At 34.6% G+C, this 15,456-nt stretch overlaps 2 protein-coding genes across 11 annotated transcripts in view; one reads left to right on the top strand and one right to left on the bottom strand.

Moving 5' to 3' along the window:
• Positions 1–15,456, bottom strand: part of LOC136030259 (L-asparaginase-like) — a 120,711-nt gene that overhangs the window by 2,160 nt on the left and 103,095 nt on the right. The window lies entirely within an intron of this gene.
• LOC136030260 (cuticle protein 16.5-like) lies at positions 7,438–14,275 on the top strand. 10 transcript variants are annotated; one of them, XM_065709108.1, is made up of 2 exons: positions 7,438–7,596; positions 13,775–14,275. In XM_065709108.1, the coding sequence occupies exons 1-2, from the start codon at positions 7,534–7,536 to the stop codon at positions 14,240–14,242; spliced, it is 531 nt and encodes a 176-aa protein (XP_065565180.1). In that variant the 5' UTR covers positions 7,438–7,533; the 3' UTR covers positions 14,243–14,275. The 10 variants fall into 10 exon arrangements, with proteins under 10 accessions (XP_065565180.1, XP_065565189.1, XP_065565179.1 ...); XM_065709117.1 differs by lacking the exon at positions 7,438–7,596 and adding an exon at positions 9,062–9,088; XM_065709107.1 differs by lacking the exon at positions 7,438–7,596 and adding an exon at positions 9,411–9,437.

The raw sequence follows: 15,456 nt of genomic DNA, 5'->3' as shown, positions 1-15,456 counted from the left end.
TGGAAACCGGTACTTTTATGATATACGCCCTACCACTTAAGTTGTTCATTCACTGATGCATTGAAGAACAGGTTTTTATTTTCGTGATTTTCTTTCAGCTTAGCGTGAGATAAGACAAAGAGATGTGACAGAATAGATGGCAAATATATAATTCAGGCTGTATGTTTACACATTAAGGGCTAGGGTGGGGGTAAAGTATTTGGACAGTATGAAGTTAGAAAACAATTCTGATTAAGATTCAGAATAATTGTACCTAATACACTGGGCATGCAGAACAGATGAACTTTACCCCCACCCTTTATTGTGCAAACATATAGCCCAAATTAGTTTCTAAAGTATTATATTTTTATCTTACTTTGGTATATTTCATTAGGATTGAGCGTCAGAGAAATATATTAGAAGAATATTAGGTAGGGCGTATGTCATTCGAGTACCATTGAAACTATTATTTCGGTTAATCTTAAAAGTAGAACTTAGTTACGAGAATAAATTTATGGTGATTTTGAGAACACTTAGATTCAGCCAGATACCATCAAAAATGGTGTAAGACAAAAAAAAATTGCACCATTGGAATCAGTATGGTCAAAAACCCTTTAAAGGGTAAATAAAGTTCACCACATTGAGCAACAAGGAAAATCACTTTTTTGTATGATTAGCACCGATGTCTCTTTTTTTTTACCTGGACTAGTGGGATACCTGAAAATCAAAGAATGGTGTTTAATGACTCGTTAGAACTGAAATTGAAATTGCTAGTACCCTTTCTAAGAGACGAAAAAGATTGGAGGGCAGCTAGCCTCCCTCCTCAAAAGAGCTCCTTCCCCTAAGGTCGTCCGATCCAAATTTTAAGATAACGATTTTCTTCAGCATAGTTGGAATATCCGATAGCTATGCTTTTGGTGATAGGGTCATTCTTAAAGAATTGGAACAAAATTGCACCCCCTCATATCCATTATAAAAATATATGCATATAGAAGTTTGTTACGTAAGTTAATTTGTAAGTTATGTATATTTATTACTAAAAAAACGTTCGCAAATAAAATTAAAAGTTCTAGTGGCCTTTTTAAGTAGCAAAAAATTGGAAGGGCAACTAACCTCCCCTGCCCCAAAATCGTACGATCAAAAGATTTGAGAAAGTCATTTAGCCAAAAAAAAGTATAGTTAATATGCAAATTTCGTTTTAATTATTCATGTACGGTAAGCCAAAATCAAAACCTACATTAATTTAAAAACGGACAGAAATTCAATAAAAAGTCAAGTTGTTTTAACTAAAAGTAAGCTGTGACATTAAAACTTAAAACGAACAGAAATTATTCCGTATATTAAAGAAGTGAAAGGAACTGTCCCCGCCTCAACACACCACCCTTTACGCTTAAGTTTGACTATTTCTCACAACTGTACTTTCTAAATCACTTTTACTACTACTTATACTAAATGCAAACAGCTAACCGTAGTACCAAGCTGCCTGAGGCCAACACAGCTACGCACGCTCCTCCTCCATCCCAATCTATCCAAAGCTTTCCTCTTTACACTCTTTCATAGACCCTGGGAAAAGGGCTGTAATTAACGCAATTATGGTTGTACAAAAGCCAATACATTCAATTTGATTAATAAACCTCATATTCCAGTTTGATGAGTTTGGACTTTGAATTAGGAAGTCAAAGGCTCAAGTCCTTAAGGGCAGTTTTTTCTCAATCATGGCTTTGTGCCTTCTATGTAAAAATGTGGAAATCCTATCTTTGTTAAAGCTGACTACGTTAATTCTTAACCAATACTTTTTTCCTGTTACGCCAAGAAAATTAAGATTAACTGCCAAAAAGCTTGATTTTTCCTAATAATTTATGAAGAAAATGGCTTCGCATTTTCTTTTATTTTATTTCAGTAATTCAAAAAATAGGCTATTCGAATTTGTCTAATCATAGTTTATTTGGATTTCCACAGTCTCCGAAGAAAAGTTTTCAATGTACTTAATTTTATCATTGTTCGCATAAAGCCTTGTATTTGTGATTGGGAAGTCTTCGGTCATATTTTTAAGGCGTGAATTTTGTGGGGGAGGATTTTCCACGAGAAGAGTTTTCCCTTGAAACAAAATTTTATGAGGAAACTCTCCAGGAGAAATTTTGCGAGGAGGGAGAGGTGACAATAGTCACCGACCTTTGAATTCCACGAGGCCCATAGCAACTCCTTCTTCTCTTCCTTTAGTAATTTTAGGCGACGAAGAAACTTTAACGGTGATTCCCTCAGGGCAAGACACAGGTTCATGTTACGTAACAAGGTATGTTTTCTATGAGATGCAGTTGTTAATTACATAATAGGGAGGGTTTACTTTGGTTGTCATGGAATAGGGTTTGGTTTTTACATCATAGTTTTTTTTTTGTTACGTGATAGGAAGTGTTGGAGTCGAATAGTCCAGCAGGAGAGTTTTATTAAGACATTTTCTTTCAAGAAGTTTTTCGAGACGCTTCAAGACATTTTTAAGATCATTTTCCTTCAAGACGTTTTTCAAGACATTTCAAGACGTTTTTAAGACATTTTTCAAGACGTTTCAGGACACTTCAAGACGTTTTCTAAGATATTTTTCTTCAAGATATTTTTCAAGATCCTTCAAGACATTTCAAGACTTTTTTTAAGACATTTTTCTTCCAGACGTTTTTTTTCAAGATTTCTTTGGATGTTAAGAAATAGGTTAATATTTACTTGTGTTAATCGCACGTGACTTGTTTCCTCAGGGGCCCGTACGGGATCCCTGTTTTCAACTGAGGAGGGCGCGAACACGTAGGGTGCTACGAAATGACAATGCAGACGTGGGCTGATACATAATGCTTGAAGAGGTTTTCTTTTTCTTTCAATACATTTTTCCAGGAAATCTTTAATAATTGGAAGATTTTTATCCTAATTAGAATTTGAATATAAGACCAGATATTTCCCCAATGGCCAAACCAGAGCCTTAACCATCTAGACCAGCAAACATCCTTAATGTTTTGATTTGGCTAATACTTTCTATGTTATAACCTATTACACGCAAGGAGAATCACTTGTTCCCGCTTACCACAATTTTAAATAGTAAAAACATGCTTCAATATTGCTAGAAATGAAGAATCACTCTAAAGAACAGAATTTTTCAAGTTATATTAAAAATTCTAAGGCGACTTAACAGTCGCCTACCAAAACGCCTTCTTTAGACTTGTCTACAAATTAATCCTGAAATGTCCTGTTCACAACCAAAACTAGATCCAGTCATTGGATCGAGCTCATTGTGCTGAAATAATAACAAATTAAACAAAAAAAATTAAGCAGGAATTCTAAAATTCTTGTCTTTTTACTATTTCTCTTCTTGACTCCATCGGTGTGTCTTAATGCACCAAAACTCTTATATTATTTTTTGCGTTCAGTAAAGAACAAGTTTTCTATAATCATATAAAAATAGGACAATATTATCAGTTGGTTTAGTTGCACTAGTTTTATCAATATATGCTAGATATACTGTGAAGCAATAGTTTTTTTTTTCGTTTAAGTTTCTGTTTTACTCTTTACATCCCTCGAAAAATCTCTTCTTTTCAATTAATATTGAATAAGTCCAATATCCCCTTCAACATTCTTAAAAAATTTCAACTTAATACCATTCACTATTCCTGAGATATTGCAAACGTACAATTTTGACAAACTGAATGCATATTTTGTCTTTTGAACTTGATTAACATTCCTCCCGGAGGCACGGTTATTAGGCAATTTGACTGAATTAAGCAAAAAAACTATTTAGTAGTTTTGATTCGTAATAAGAGATTCTAGAAAGACAAAAGAGGAGGGGGTCCTTAGCCCTCCAAATAGGGTTCAATATGTCCCTCAAAATCTCTTGAAAGTTTCAACTTAATACCCTCAGCTGTTCCTGAAATGTTGTTGATGCACTCTTTTGACAATCACTATACGCAGAGTGTGCTTTGATTTTGTTCCAGACCCCCTTCAGTGTCCCTTCAAAGTTGTCAAAAGCAAATGTAATAACAACTGCAAGCATTTGCAGTCACAGTTGCAAGTTGCCGCTATCTGAAGTAGCCAGAGTCGATGCCAGTCGCATTTGCAGCCACATTAGTAGCAGTTATAGTGGCCCTGAAAGTTTCAAGTTAATACCCTTACCCGTCCCTAAATTATTGGAAATACCCTTTTTCGATAACTTGGATGCATATTATTTACTTTGACCTAGCATAACCCCCAATATTCCCCAGAACTTCACCTCAATACCCATAGCGTTTTTAGACACACCCATGATCAAAAATTCCCCTCTTTCCCACTGATATATCCTGCATTTAAAAAGGGCAATCGCATAATTTACATTCCTTGCCCCAGAGAGAGTGGGACATGACATTGCCGGATGCATAGCCATTAGACGCTGCGACAATTTTGAATAAAATAGCATTTTAAGACTTCTATCAGTGTTAAGAAGGCACCCAAAAGGGAAAGAGGTGAGGTGGGCTGTTTACCCCCCGTTCCTTTTTTAAAATCTCTCTCACCATGGCTTTATAGTTTCAACTTAATGCCCTTAGCTATTGCTTTTGTGTCCTTTTGACGACCCCCCTTTATATAATTTGACACCCCCCTCAACATCCTCCGAAAGCTTTGCCTTATTACGATTAGCCTTTATGGGGACTCAGTATCAAAGACACGTCCTTTTCGGAATAACCAGCCTTATATATAACCAATGAGGAACTTCTATACCTTAAAACACTTGCTTGGTGTTACAACACTACTTATGTCATCCCCAAAGGCATAGTTAATTAGCTTTTAAACTATTTTAAACGAGATAGCTGTTCCAAATTTTTGTCAGATATCTTTGTGAGGGGGCAGCTAAAAAGGGGATGGTTGCCCTCCCAACACTTTTTAACGTCCCCTTCAACATGCCCTAAAACCATTCAGCATTCTCCAAAGTCTTATCTTTATACCTTTAGGCTTTTCGAATACACCCATAATCAAACATTTCCCTTTTCAAACAGTTCGTGGTAACGAACTGTAGTAGGGAGCGACCTGGCCTAATAGTAACCGAAACTCTAACAAAATGGAATTTTGATATTCAATAGCTACTTCAAAAGAATTGCATTTCAATGCTGATTTTAAATATATAAGTTTCATCAAGTTTAGTCTTACCATCAAAAGTTATGAGCCGGAGAAAATTTACCTCATTTTAGAAAATAGGGGGAAACAACCCCTAAAAGCCATAGAATCTTAACAAAAATCACACCATCAGATTCAGCGTATCAGAGAACCCTACTGTAGAAGTTTCAAGCTCCTATCTACAAAAATGTGGAATTTTGTTTTTTTGCCAGAAGGCAGATCACGGCTGCGTGTTTATTTGTTGTTTTTTTTCCAGGGATGATCGTATCGACCCAGTGGTCCTAGAATCTTGCGAGAGGGCTCATTCTAACGGAAATGAAAAGTTCTAGTGCCCTTTTTAAGTGAACAAGAAAATTGGAGGGCACATAGGCCCACTCTCACGCTAATTATTTTCCCAAAGTCAACGGATCAAAATTCTGAGATAGGCATTTTATTGAACGTAGTCGAAAAACCTTATAACTATGTCTTTGGGGACAACTTATTCCCCCACAGTCCCCGTGGGAGGGGCTACAAGTTACAAACTTTGACCAGTGCCTACATATAGTAGTGGTTATTTGGTAGTGTACAGACGTTTTCAGGGGGATTTTTTGGTTGGGGGGGGGATTGAGAAGAGGGGAAATGCTGGGGGGACTTTCCTTGGAGGATTTTATCATGGGGGAAGAAAAATTCCATGAAGAGAGAGCAGGATTTTCTAGCATTATTTAAAAAGAAAAATAATGCAAAAATACATATGACAAAGTTTTGCAACTGAAAGCAGTGAGCAGAACTAAAACTTAAAACGAACAGAAATAATACTGTAAGAAATAATACTACAGAGATAATACTACAGAAAATACTGTTTTAAAAAAGTAGAGCTAAGAGAAAGAGCCAAACTTTAGTGTAAAGAGCGGGACGTTGACGAAGAAACGGCCCCTTTCACATACTAAGTAATTTCTGTTCGTTGTAAGTTTTAATGTCGCTCCTTACTTTCCGTTAAAAAAATCTATTTTTTATTTAATCCAATTTGTAAATCCAATACGTAAGCAATGGCCAAATTGCATAATTTACAAATCTTGAAATGGGGCTGTGGGGGAGGGGGGCATGGTATCACTGAAGCAAAAGCTATTAAGCCTTTTGATTAGTTTGAACAAAATGGCACCATAACAAATTTCGATCAGTGTTGATCAGAGGGGAGACCTAAAAAGGAAACAGAGGGGGGTTGGTTGCCCTCTAATTCCTCTTCGACCTCCCCACAACCTAACTTGAAAGTTTCATAATATCAGCCTTTAGATATTGCCGATATTCCCTATTGACAGCCAGCAGGCACATAGTTTGTTTTGAATGTGTTTTGTACCTCCCTCACTATTTCTTCAAACTTTCCTCTTAATAACCTAAGTTATTTTGAAAATCCAGGACCGAACGTGCCATCTTTCTGAATATAAAACCATATATGTCAGCAATAGGCAACTTGTATAACTTATTACCCTTGCCCGGGGTATATGGGAGAATTGTCAACCCTAGTGGCATTTTTATTTGACCTTTGGACTATTTTGAACAAAATGACTATCTTTAAATTTTCATCAAATATAATTAGAGAAAAAGTCGGTGCTTTCATTTTGACATCCTTTTTACTTCTATGATTAAAAAAAGTTTAAATAAAAATATGATCACTATTAAATTATACATTTTATTATGCTTTATAACCACGAGGTATGCCAAACCCCGTCTGGAGTTCTAAGAACAATGTTCCTGTCACTGGTTCCTCAAGCATTCATGACCATCATGATATATATAGCAAAGAAACTGACATTACTTGGCACCGTAGTGTTTTTGCCCCGCGTGCCGCGTTTGAGTGTGCGCTAATGGCTGTGTGCTGCGACAAATTGTTATTTTAGTGCTATTTCATTTCACCACTAAATAGCTGATTGCCCTTTGATCACTTTTTAATCTTAAAAAGGGAAATGAACTTTTAATTTCCTTTCGAATGAGCCCCTCCAATGTATAACCCCTCCTTCTATGTGAAGAGTCTCTAGGGGAAAAATCGTAAAATGAAATCTTGTGACCCTTTATTATAGCCCTTATACGGCCCTGAACTTTGCTTTAAAAACTTCTTTTTCGATTTTTTTTTTATTAGTAGCTCTAAAAGCTTCACTTTTAATCTAAAAACACGTGAACTGGTAATTTATCTTTCTTTTATTCTAAACTCTTTTTGATCCAAAAAATTATAACGTATGTAAAAGTTAATTCAAACTCTTTTATGATCCAAAAATTATAACATATGTAATAATTAATTCAAAAGCTTTTTTTGCTATGTCAAGGACTTCACTCTATGGCCAAGAAATCTTGCAAAAAAAAAAAACAATTTTCCTGAATTTGTTTTAATGTTTTCCTTAAACTTTATGATTGCAAGAAACTTTTACGATCAGGTGAAGACAAAAAAAGATTACTTGGGATATGAAAACTAATATTCAAATCAGTTCAGAAGGAGATCTTCTAACCATAAGGATGAAGCCAATTGTAAGTAGTTCAATCTCTATTTCAAACTAAAAACTTTTAAGAAATATTGAACTACTATTTTCAATTAGAATATAATATTATACAATTCCTAAAAAAAGAAAACAAACGAATAAATAACACATATTCGCATTTGGAAAATTCAAAATTTATTTTTTCTCGTAGTAAGAGATTTGAGAATTCTTGAGCACCCAGTGATGTACTTTTTATCTATGCACTAGTTGGCATTTCTCCCCTTCTTCTATGCAAAGTTCACTTGAATAATATTCGAGGCAGATAGGAGGCCCTTGTAGGCTTTGAACCTCTTATTCCCCTTTGTAATTTCAGTCAACTTGTTATTCAACTAATATTCGATTAATTTTTTTTTCTATGTGTATTGAGTACTAACATTTTTCGTTTGACTGAAGATTGCAAATTAGGTGGGTTAAATATGATAATCACTAATTTTTTCTTTTCCGCTCGATCTCATCTTTGTCCAACTGATTTAAATCTTGACCTTTATAATTTGTCAAGTACTGCTGATCCATTATCTAAACCTCATAGAAGGACGCTCGGTTCACTAACACAATCCAAAATATGTTTTTAAAGTGCTCAAAGTAATTCAGCCGCAAACCATACAGCCACATAGACGACATCGTATTGTTTTCTTCTGACAAAATAATTCTCTATAAAAATCATATTCGCTATGAAATAATACTTATTGAAAGATTAAAAGCAAAGACCGAACTAGAGGAGAAAAATATTTCCGCATAATCAGCTTAGAAAAACATCTTCTAACATTAAGAATAAAGTTTGAAGTGAAAACAGATATTTTTGACTAAAAAAAAACTGAAAAGAAGTGAAGTTTAAACATTTATATTGAAAATCAACCATCTCTGCTTAGACACTCCATCTCAAATTGTCTTCTTTTTTGAACTGACTTTCATAACAAAATATACTTTTCGGGGACTCAAAGTCATGCAGCTGCAATTTATATACCACTTAAACAAAATAATATTTCTTCGTGATATTAACTATAAATATCATAATCATTGAAAGACTAAAAGCAAAGAGCAAATTCAAGGAGAATAATTTTTTGCCGAATCAGTTCAGAACTAGACCTTCTTACAATAAGAATGAAGCTTCTAGTAAGCAGTGAAAATTCATGTTTTTACTAAAAAGACTGAAAAGCAGCCAAGTTTCCTCTTTTCAAAACAATTTATAATATTGAGTCTTACAAGCCGTCAAATTATATTTTTCCATCACTTGAAAACTGTAGAAGCAGGTTTGTTTCACTAACGCGAGTAAATAGTATGTTTTTAGAGGGTTTAATTTTATGCAGCTGCAAATTATACACCACTTCAATAAAATTAAATGTTCCTCTTGACATTCAGTGTAAAAATGATAATTACTTTCGGATTAGGAGCAAAAAGCAAAGAGCAAACTCGAGGAGAAGATTTTTTTCTTTAGAATTAGTTTAGAACTGGACCTTCTCACAATAAGAATGAAGTTTTTAGTGAGTAGTAAAAATTCATATTTTGACTAAAAAATACTGAAAAGCTGTTAAGTACATATTTTAGAATGAAGATCACCATTTTTTGTATTTGCCACTCAATCTCAAAGCTCCGTCCTTTTCATCCAACGTACAAAAAGTCTGTGAGGGAGTAATGGGTTTTTTGGGGGGCTCAAAGTTATACAGCCGTAAATTATACTTCACTTCAACAAAATTAAATTTTCCTCTTGATAGTCGCTATAAAAATAATACTTACCTAAGGATTAGGAGCAAAAAACAAACTCGAGGAGGAGAATTTTTCAATAGAATCAGTTTAGAACTGGACCGTCTCACAATAAGAATGAAGTTTGTAGTGAGTAGTAAAAAATCGTATTTTGACTAAAAGACTGAAAAACAGCCAAGTTCATATTTTATATTGAAAATCACCATTTTCTGCATTCACCCCTCAATCTCAAAGCTCCGTCTTTTTTATCCAATGTACAAAAAGTTTTGTTTTACTAACGCGAGGGAGTAATGCGTTTTTTGGGCAAAGATATAGAGCCGTAAATTATATTTCACTTCAACAAAATTAAATTTTCCTCTTGATAGTCACAATAAAATAACAATTATCTAAGTATTAGAAGCAAAGAACAAACTCAAGGAGAAACATTTTTCTCGTAGGATCAGTTTAGATCTGGACCGTCTCATAATAAGAATGAAGTTTGTAGTGAGTAGTAAAACATCGTATTTTGACTAAAAGACTGACAAGCAGCTAAGTTCATATTTTATATTGAAAATCACCATTTTCTGCATTCGCCCCTCAATCTCAAGGCTCCGTCTTTTTTATCCAATGTACAAAAAGTTTTGCTTTACTAACGCGAGAGAGTAAGGGTTTTTTTGGGGGGCTCAAAGTTATACAGCCTTAAATCAAATTTCACTTCAACAAAATTAAGTTTTCCTCTTGATAGTCACTATAAATAACAATTATCTAAGGATTAGGAGCAAAGAACAAACTCGAAGAAAAGAATTTTTCTCGTAGAATCAGTTTAGAACTGAACCGTCTCACAATAAGAATGAAATTTGTAGTGAGTAGTAAAAATTTGTATTTTGACTAAAAAGACTGAAAAGCAGCTAAGTTCATATTTTACATTAAAAATCACAATTTTCTGTATTCGCCCCTCAATCTCAAAGCTCCGTCTTTTCCATCCAATGTTCAAAGTGTTTTGTTTTACTAACGTGAGGGAGTAATGATTTCTTTGGGGGGCTCAAAGTTATAGAGCCTTAAATTAAATTTCACTTCAACAAAATTAAATTTTCCTCTTGATAGTCACTATAAAATAACAATTATCTAAGGATTAGGAGCAAAGAACAAAATCGAAGAGAAGAATTTTTTCCATTGAATCAGTTAAGAACTAGACCTTCTTGCTATAAGAATGAAGTTTGTAGTGAGTAGTAAAAATTCATATTTTGAATAAAAAGACTGAAAAGCAGCTAAGTTCATATTATATAATGAAAATAACCTTTTTTTGTATTCGTCCCACCATCCCAAGTTTGGTCTTTGCCAATTAATCTACAAAAAGATTTGCTTTATTAAAATCAGGTAATAATATTTTGTCGTTTTTTTAGGGGGGGGGGGGGGCAAAGTTATGCAGCCACAAATTGTACACCACATCAACAAGATTAGATGTTGTTGACGTATTAATCAGATATTATTTATGCAAAATTAGACATAAAAATAATAATTAGCTAAGGATTAGGAGCAAGAGGAAACTCGAGAAGAAGAATTTTTTCGATAGAATCAGTTTAGAACTTGACCTTCACACAATAAGAATGAAGTTTGCAGTGAGTAGTAAAAATTCATATTTTGAATAAAAAGACTGAAAAGCAGCTAAGTTCATATTATATAATGAAAATAACCTTTTTTTGTATTCGTCCCACCATCCCAAGTTTGGTCTTTGCCAATTAATCTACAAAAAGATTTGCTTTATTAAAATCAGGTAATAATATTTTGTCGTTTTTTTAGGGGAGGGGGGGCAAAGTTATGCAGCCACAAATTGTACACCACATCAACAAGATTAGATGTTGTTGACGTATTAATCAGATATTATTTATACAAAATTAGACATAAAAATAATAATTAGCTAAGGATTAGGAGCAAGAGGAAACTCGAGAAGAAGAATTTTTTCGATAGAATCAGTTTAGAACTTGACCTTCACACAATAAGAATGAAGTTTGCAGTGAGTAGTAAAAATTCATATTTTGAATAAAAAGACTGAAAAGCAGCTAAGTTCATATTATATAATGAAAATAACCTTTTTTTGTATTCGTCCCACCATCCCAAGTTTGGTCTTTGCCAATTAATCTACAAAAAGATTTGCTTTATTAAAATCAGGTAATAATATTTTGTCGTTTTTTTAGGGGGGGGGGCAAAGTTATGCAGCCACAAATTGTACACCACATCAACAAAATTAGATGTTGTTGACGTATTAATCAGATATTATTTATACAAAATTAGACATAAAAATAATAATTAGCTAAGGATTAGGAGCAAGAGGAAACTCGAGAAGAAGAATTTTTTCGATAGAATCAGTTTAGAACTTGACCTTCACACAATAAGAATGAAGTTTGCAGTGAGTAGTAAAAATTCATATTTTGATTGAAAATACTGAAAAGCAGCTAAGTTTACATTTTATATTGAAAATCACCATTTTTTTTTGTGCCACTCAATCCCAAAGCTTTGTCTTTGCCACCCAATCTAGAAAGCGGCTTGTTTCACTAACGTGAAGAAATAATGTAAGCCCAAAATTATGCAACCACAAATTATACGCCACTTCAACACAACTATATGTTCCTCTTGATAGGCACTATAAAATGATAATTATCTAAGGATTAAGAGTAAAGAACAAACTTGGGGAGAAAATTTTTGCCATAGAATCAGTTTAGAACTAGACCTTCTTACAACAAGAATGAAGTTTGCAGTGAGTAGTAAAAATTCATATTCTGACTGAAAAGACTGAAAAGCAGCTAAGTTCATATTTTAAATTGAAGATAACCATTTTTTTTCTTTGCCACTCAATCCCAAAGCTTTGTCTTTGCCAACCAATCTACAAAGCGTCTTGTTACAATAACATGAAGAAGTAATGTAAGCCCAAAATTATGCAACCACAAATTATACACCACTTCAACAAAATTATATTTTCCTCTTGATAGTCACAATAAAATGGTAATTATCTAAGGATTAAGAGTAAAGAACAAACTTGGGGAAAATTTTTTTTTCCATAGAATCAGTTTAGAACCAGACTTTCTTACAATAAGAATGAAGTTTGTAGTGAGTAATAAAAATTCAAAATTTAACTAGAACGACTGAAAAGCAGTTAAGCTCATATTTAGTACGGAGAATTCTCCTTTTGATTTGTTTGCCAATCAATCTCGCATTTTCCTCTTTGTAACACTGATTTTAAAATTGGTTTTTACAATCTATTAAGTACTATTTTTCCATTTCCTAAACCTTATAGAAAGTTGCTCGTTTCATGAGCGAAAATGCGTTTTTAGAGGGCTCACAGTTGTGCAGTCGGAAACCATTCAGCTACTTTGACAACTCTGAATTTTGACTGTTCATGTTCTTATGAATATAATACCCAATCCAAGATTAGAAGTAAAGAGTAAACTCAAGAAAAGAAATTTTTAGAAAAATCGGTTTAGACAGAGACCTTCTAATATTAAGAATGAAGTTTGCAGTCAATAGTAAAAGTTCATATTTTCGACTAAAAAGATTGAAAAAATTATCGAAATTCAAATTTTAGATTGAAAATCACCCATTTTTTTCTTTGCCACTCCATCTCAAATTTCCCTCTTTTTTAAACTGATTTTAAATACTGATTCTTACAGGGCGTTAGACAGTATTGTTCCACCTTCTTACAGGGCGTTAGACAGTATTGTTCCACCATATGAATTCTATAGACGGCCTTTTTACTACCACGAGCAAAAATATGTTTTCAGGGCATTTAAAGAAAGGCTGCCATGATTATGCACCACTTCAATAAAATTATATTCTCATCTTGGTGTTCATTATAAAAATTATGATTACAGTCAGATCAGTAATAAAGAGCAAACTTAAGGAAAGCAAAATTAGTTCACAACGACAGCTTCAAACAATAAGATGAAATATATAGTGGACAGAGTTTCCGTTTTTCTCAAAATAGTTTCAAAACATTGATTTTTATAAGCTGTCCATTGCAATTGTTTAATTCAGTGAACTTATTAAAAATATGCTTGTCTCAGAGACAAAATAAAAACAAAATGCTTTTAGAGGGCTCAAAGTTATGCAGCCACAATCTACACAGCCACTTGACAAAATAAAACCTTTTACCGAGAAACTCACCATTAAAATATTAACAACCAGATGAACATTAAAGAGGAAACCCGGGGAATGGACACTGTAGTTGAATCAGTTCAGAACAAGACCTGTTAACATTAAGAATTAAGCTTGTAGTGAGCAGTACAATGTCAAATTTTTGGCTAAACGGTCTGATAATATCTACCCTCAAATTTTAGTTTGGAAATGACACTTCTTTAGAATAGAAAGTGGAATACTCTTTGCGAGTCGAATCACTAAATAAATTTATTCATTCATTCATAACCCTTCTTTTATCCATTAGCTGGACTACCATAGTCTATCTATACGCAATTACCCAGACAGTTTCTTTTTAGTTTGCCTGCCTACTTGTCGCCTTCACTTTCGCTGCTCGAGCTGAAGAAGTAGAAACCCTTGAAGATGAGAAATCCTTAAGAACCCCATATGTAGCCGACTATCCAGCACAACCTAGTTACGCTGCCCCATCTATATATCCCGCCCCACCTAGCTACGGTGCTCCAGCTAGTTATGCTGCTCAACCCAGTTATGCTGCCGCCCCGGTAGGAAGTTATGCTGCCCCAGCCTCTAGTTATGCTGCACCTCCAGCAGCAGTCAGTTATGTCAATGCTGTAAAAGACACCGGGTATACTGTCGGTCGTTACTACTGTCCAGCTATCGATAAGTGCTTCAACGGGTATCAGTTAGAAGAGTACTACTTTAAATGTCCAGTTCTACATCCTTACAACTGCGCATATTCTGCTTTTGGATATGGTGTAGCCAAAGGTCTTTACCGACAAAAGCCCGTAGCAGCAGCACATTATTAAACCTTTTTTTTTAAATAAAGCATTCCATATTTGCTTGCTGCGTTTCTGATAATTTTGAAAAATCTGACAAACGTATGTAGGGATACTGTGTTTCTTATATACTAGATCATAAGCTTAAGGTGTTTCTTCAAAATTTTTTAGGGTACGTTAGCAAGTAGATCGTTCAAAATGTTTATTAGAAAGCCAGAGATACAAGGAAAGGAACTTTCAGAGACATAGGTACTACCAGTGGGCTCAGAGAGGGTATATTAGAATCTGATATAGATTAACAGGGCTTTTCCCAAAGTCTGAAAGAGATGAGCTGAATTTGTTTCTGAAATCCACAAAGACAAGCAGACATCCGCTCAGACACACAAATACATACATGGGGACAACAAAAAGCTACTCAGACACATATATAGAGAGAGATAGACAAGCAAACAGTCGCTGAGACATGCAGGCCTTAGAGGGAGAGAGAGACAAAAACAACCACAAACAGAGAGAGTCAGAAAAAAACACACAAAGACATACATGAGGACAAGCAAACATCCAGTAAGAGACATATAATTATAGAGAGAAAGAAAGAGACATAAACAAATACAAACACACACAAAGAGAAAGAAGCAAACTCCCGCACCGACACATGGTCAAAGAGAGTGAGAGAGACAAGAAACATTCAAACACACAAATTCAGACGTACAAACACACAAAGACAGACGCAGGAACAAGCAAACACTCGCTCATGACACATAGAGATAGAGAGAAAGAGACAAGCAAACAGACGTTCAAACACACACAGAGAGAGAGAGAGAGAGAGAGAGAGAGAGAGAGAGAGAGAGAGAGAGAGAGAGAGAGAGAGAGAGAGAGAGAGAGAGAGAGAGAGAGAGAGAGAGAGAGAGAGAGAGAGAGAGAGAGAGAGAGAGAGAGAGAGAGAGAGAGAGAGAGAGAGAGAGAGAGAGAGAGAGAGAGATACAGAAACACCTACAAACGTACAGATTAAGACATATTAATTCAGGCACGGGGAAATGAAAAAATCGACTCAAACACACAGGCACAGAGACAGAAAGAGAAAATAAAACATACAAACACACAGTCATGCATACAAATATAGAAATACAAATACATAAATATGCAAACACCCGCTCAGACACACAGGCACAGCGAAAGAGACAAGCAAAGAGGCAGTCAAATACACAGGCACAAAGAGAGAGGGAGAGAGAGAGAGAGGGGGGGGG

This window comes from Artemia franciscana, chromosome 8 (genome assembly GCF_032884065.1).
Source record: "Artemia franciscana chromosome 8, ASM3288406v1, whole genome shotgun sequence".
In the NCBI taxonomy this organism is placed as follows: Eukaryota; Metazoa; Arthropoda; class Branchiopoda; order Anostraca; family Artemiidae; genus Artemia; species Artemia franciscana.
The sequence above is the reverse complement of the archived record's forward strand: the minus strand, read 5'-3'. Positions and strand labels throughout refer to the sequence as shown.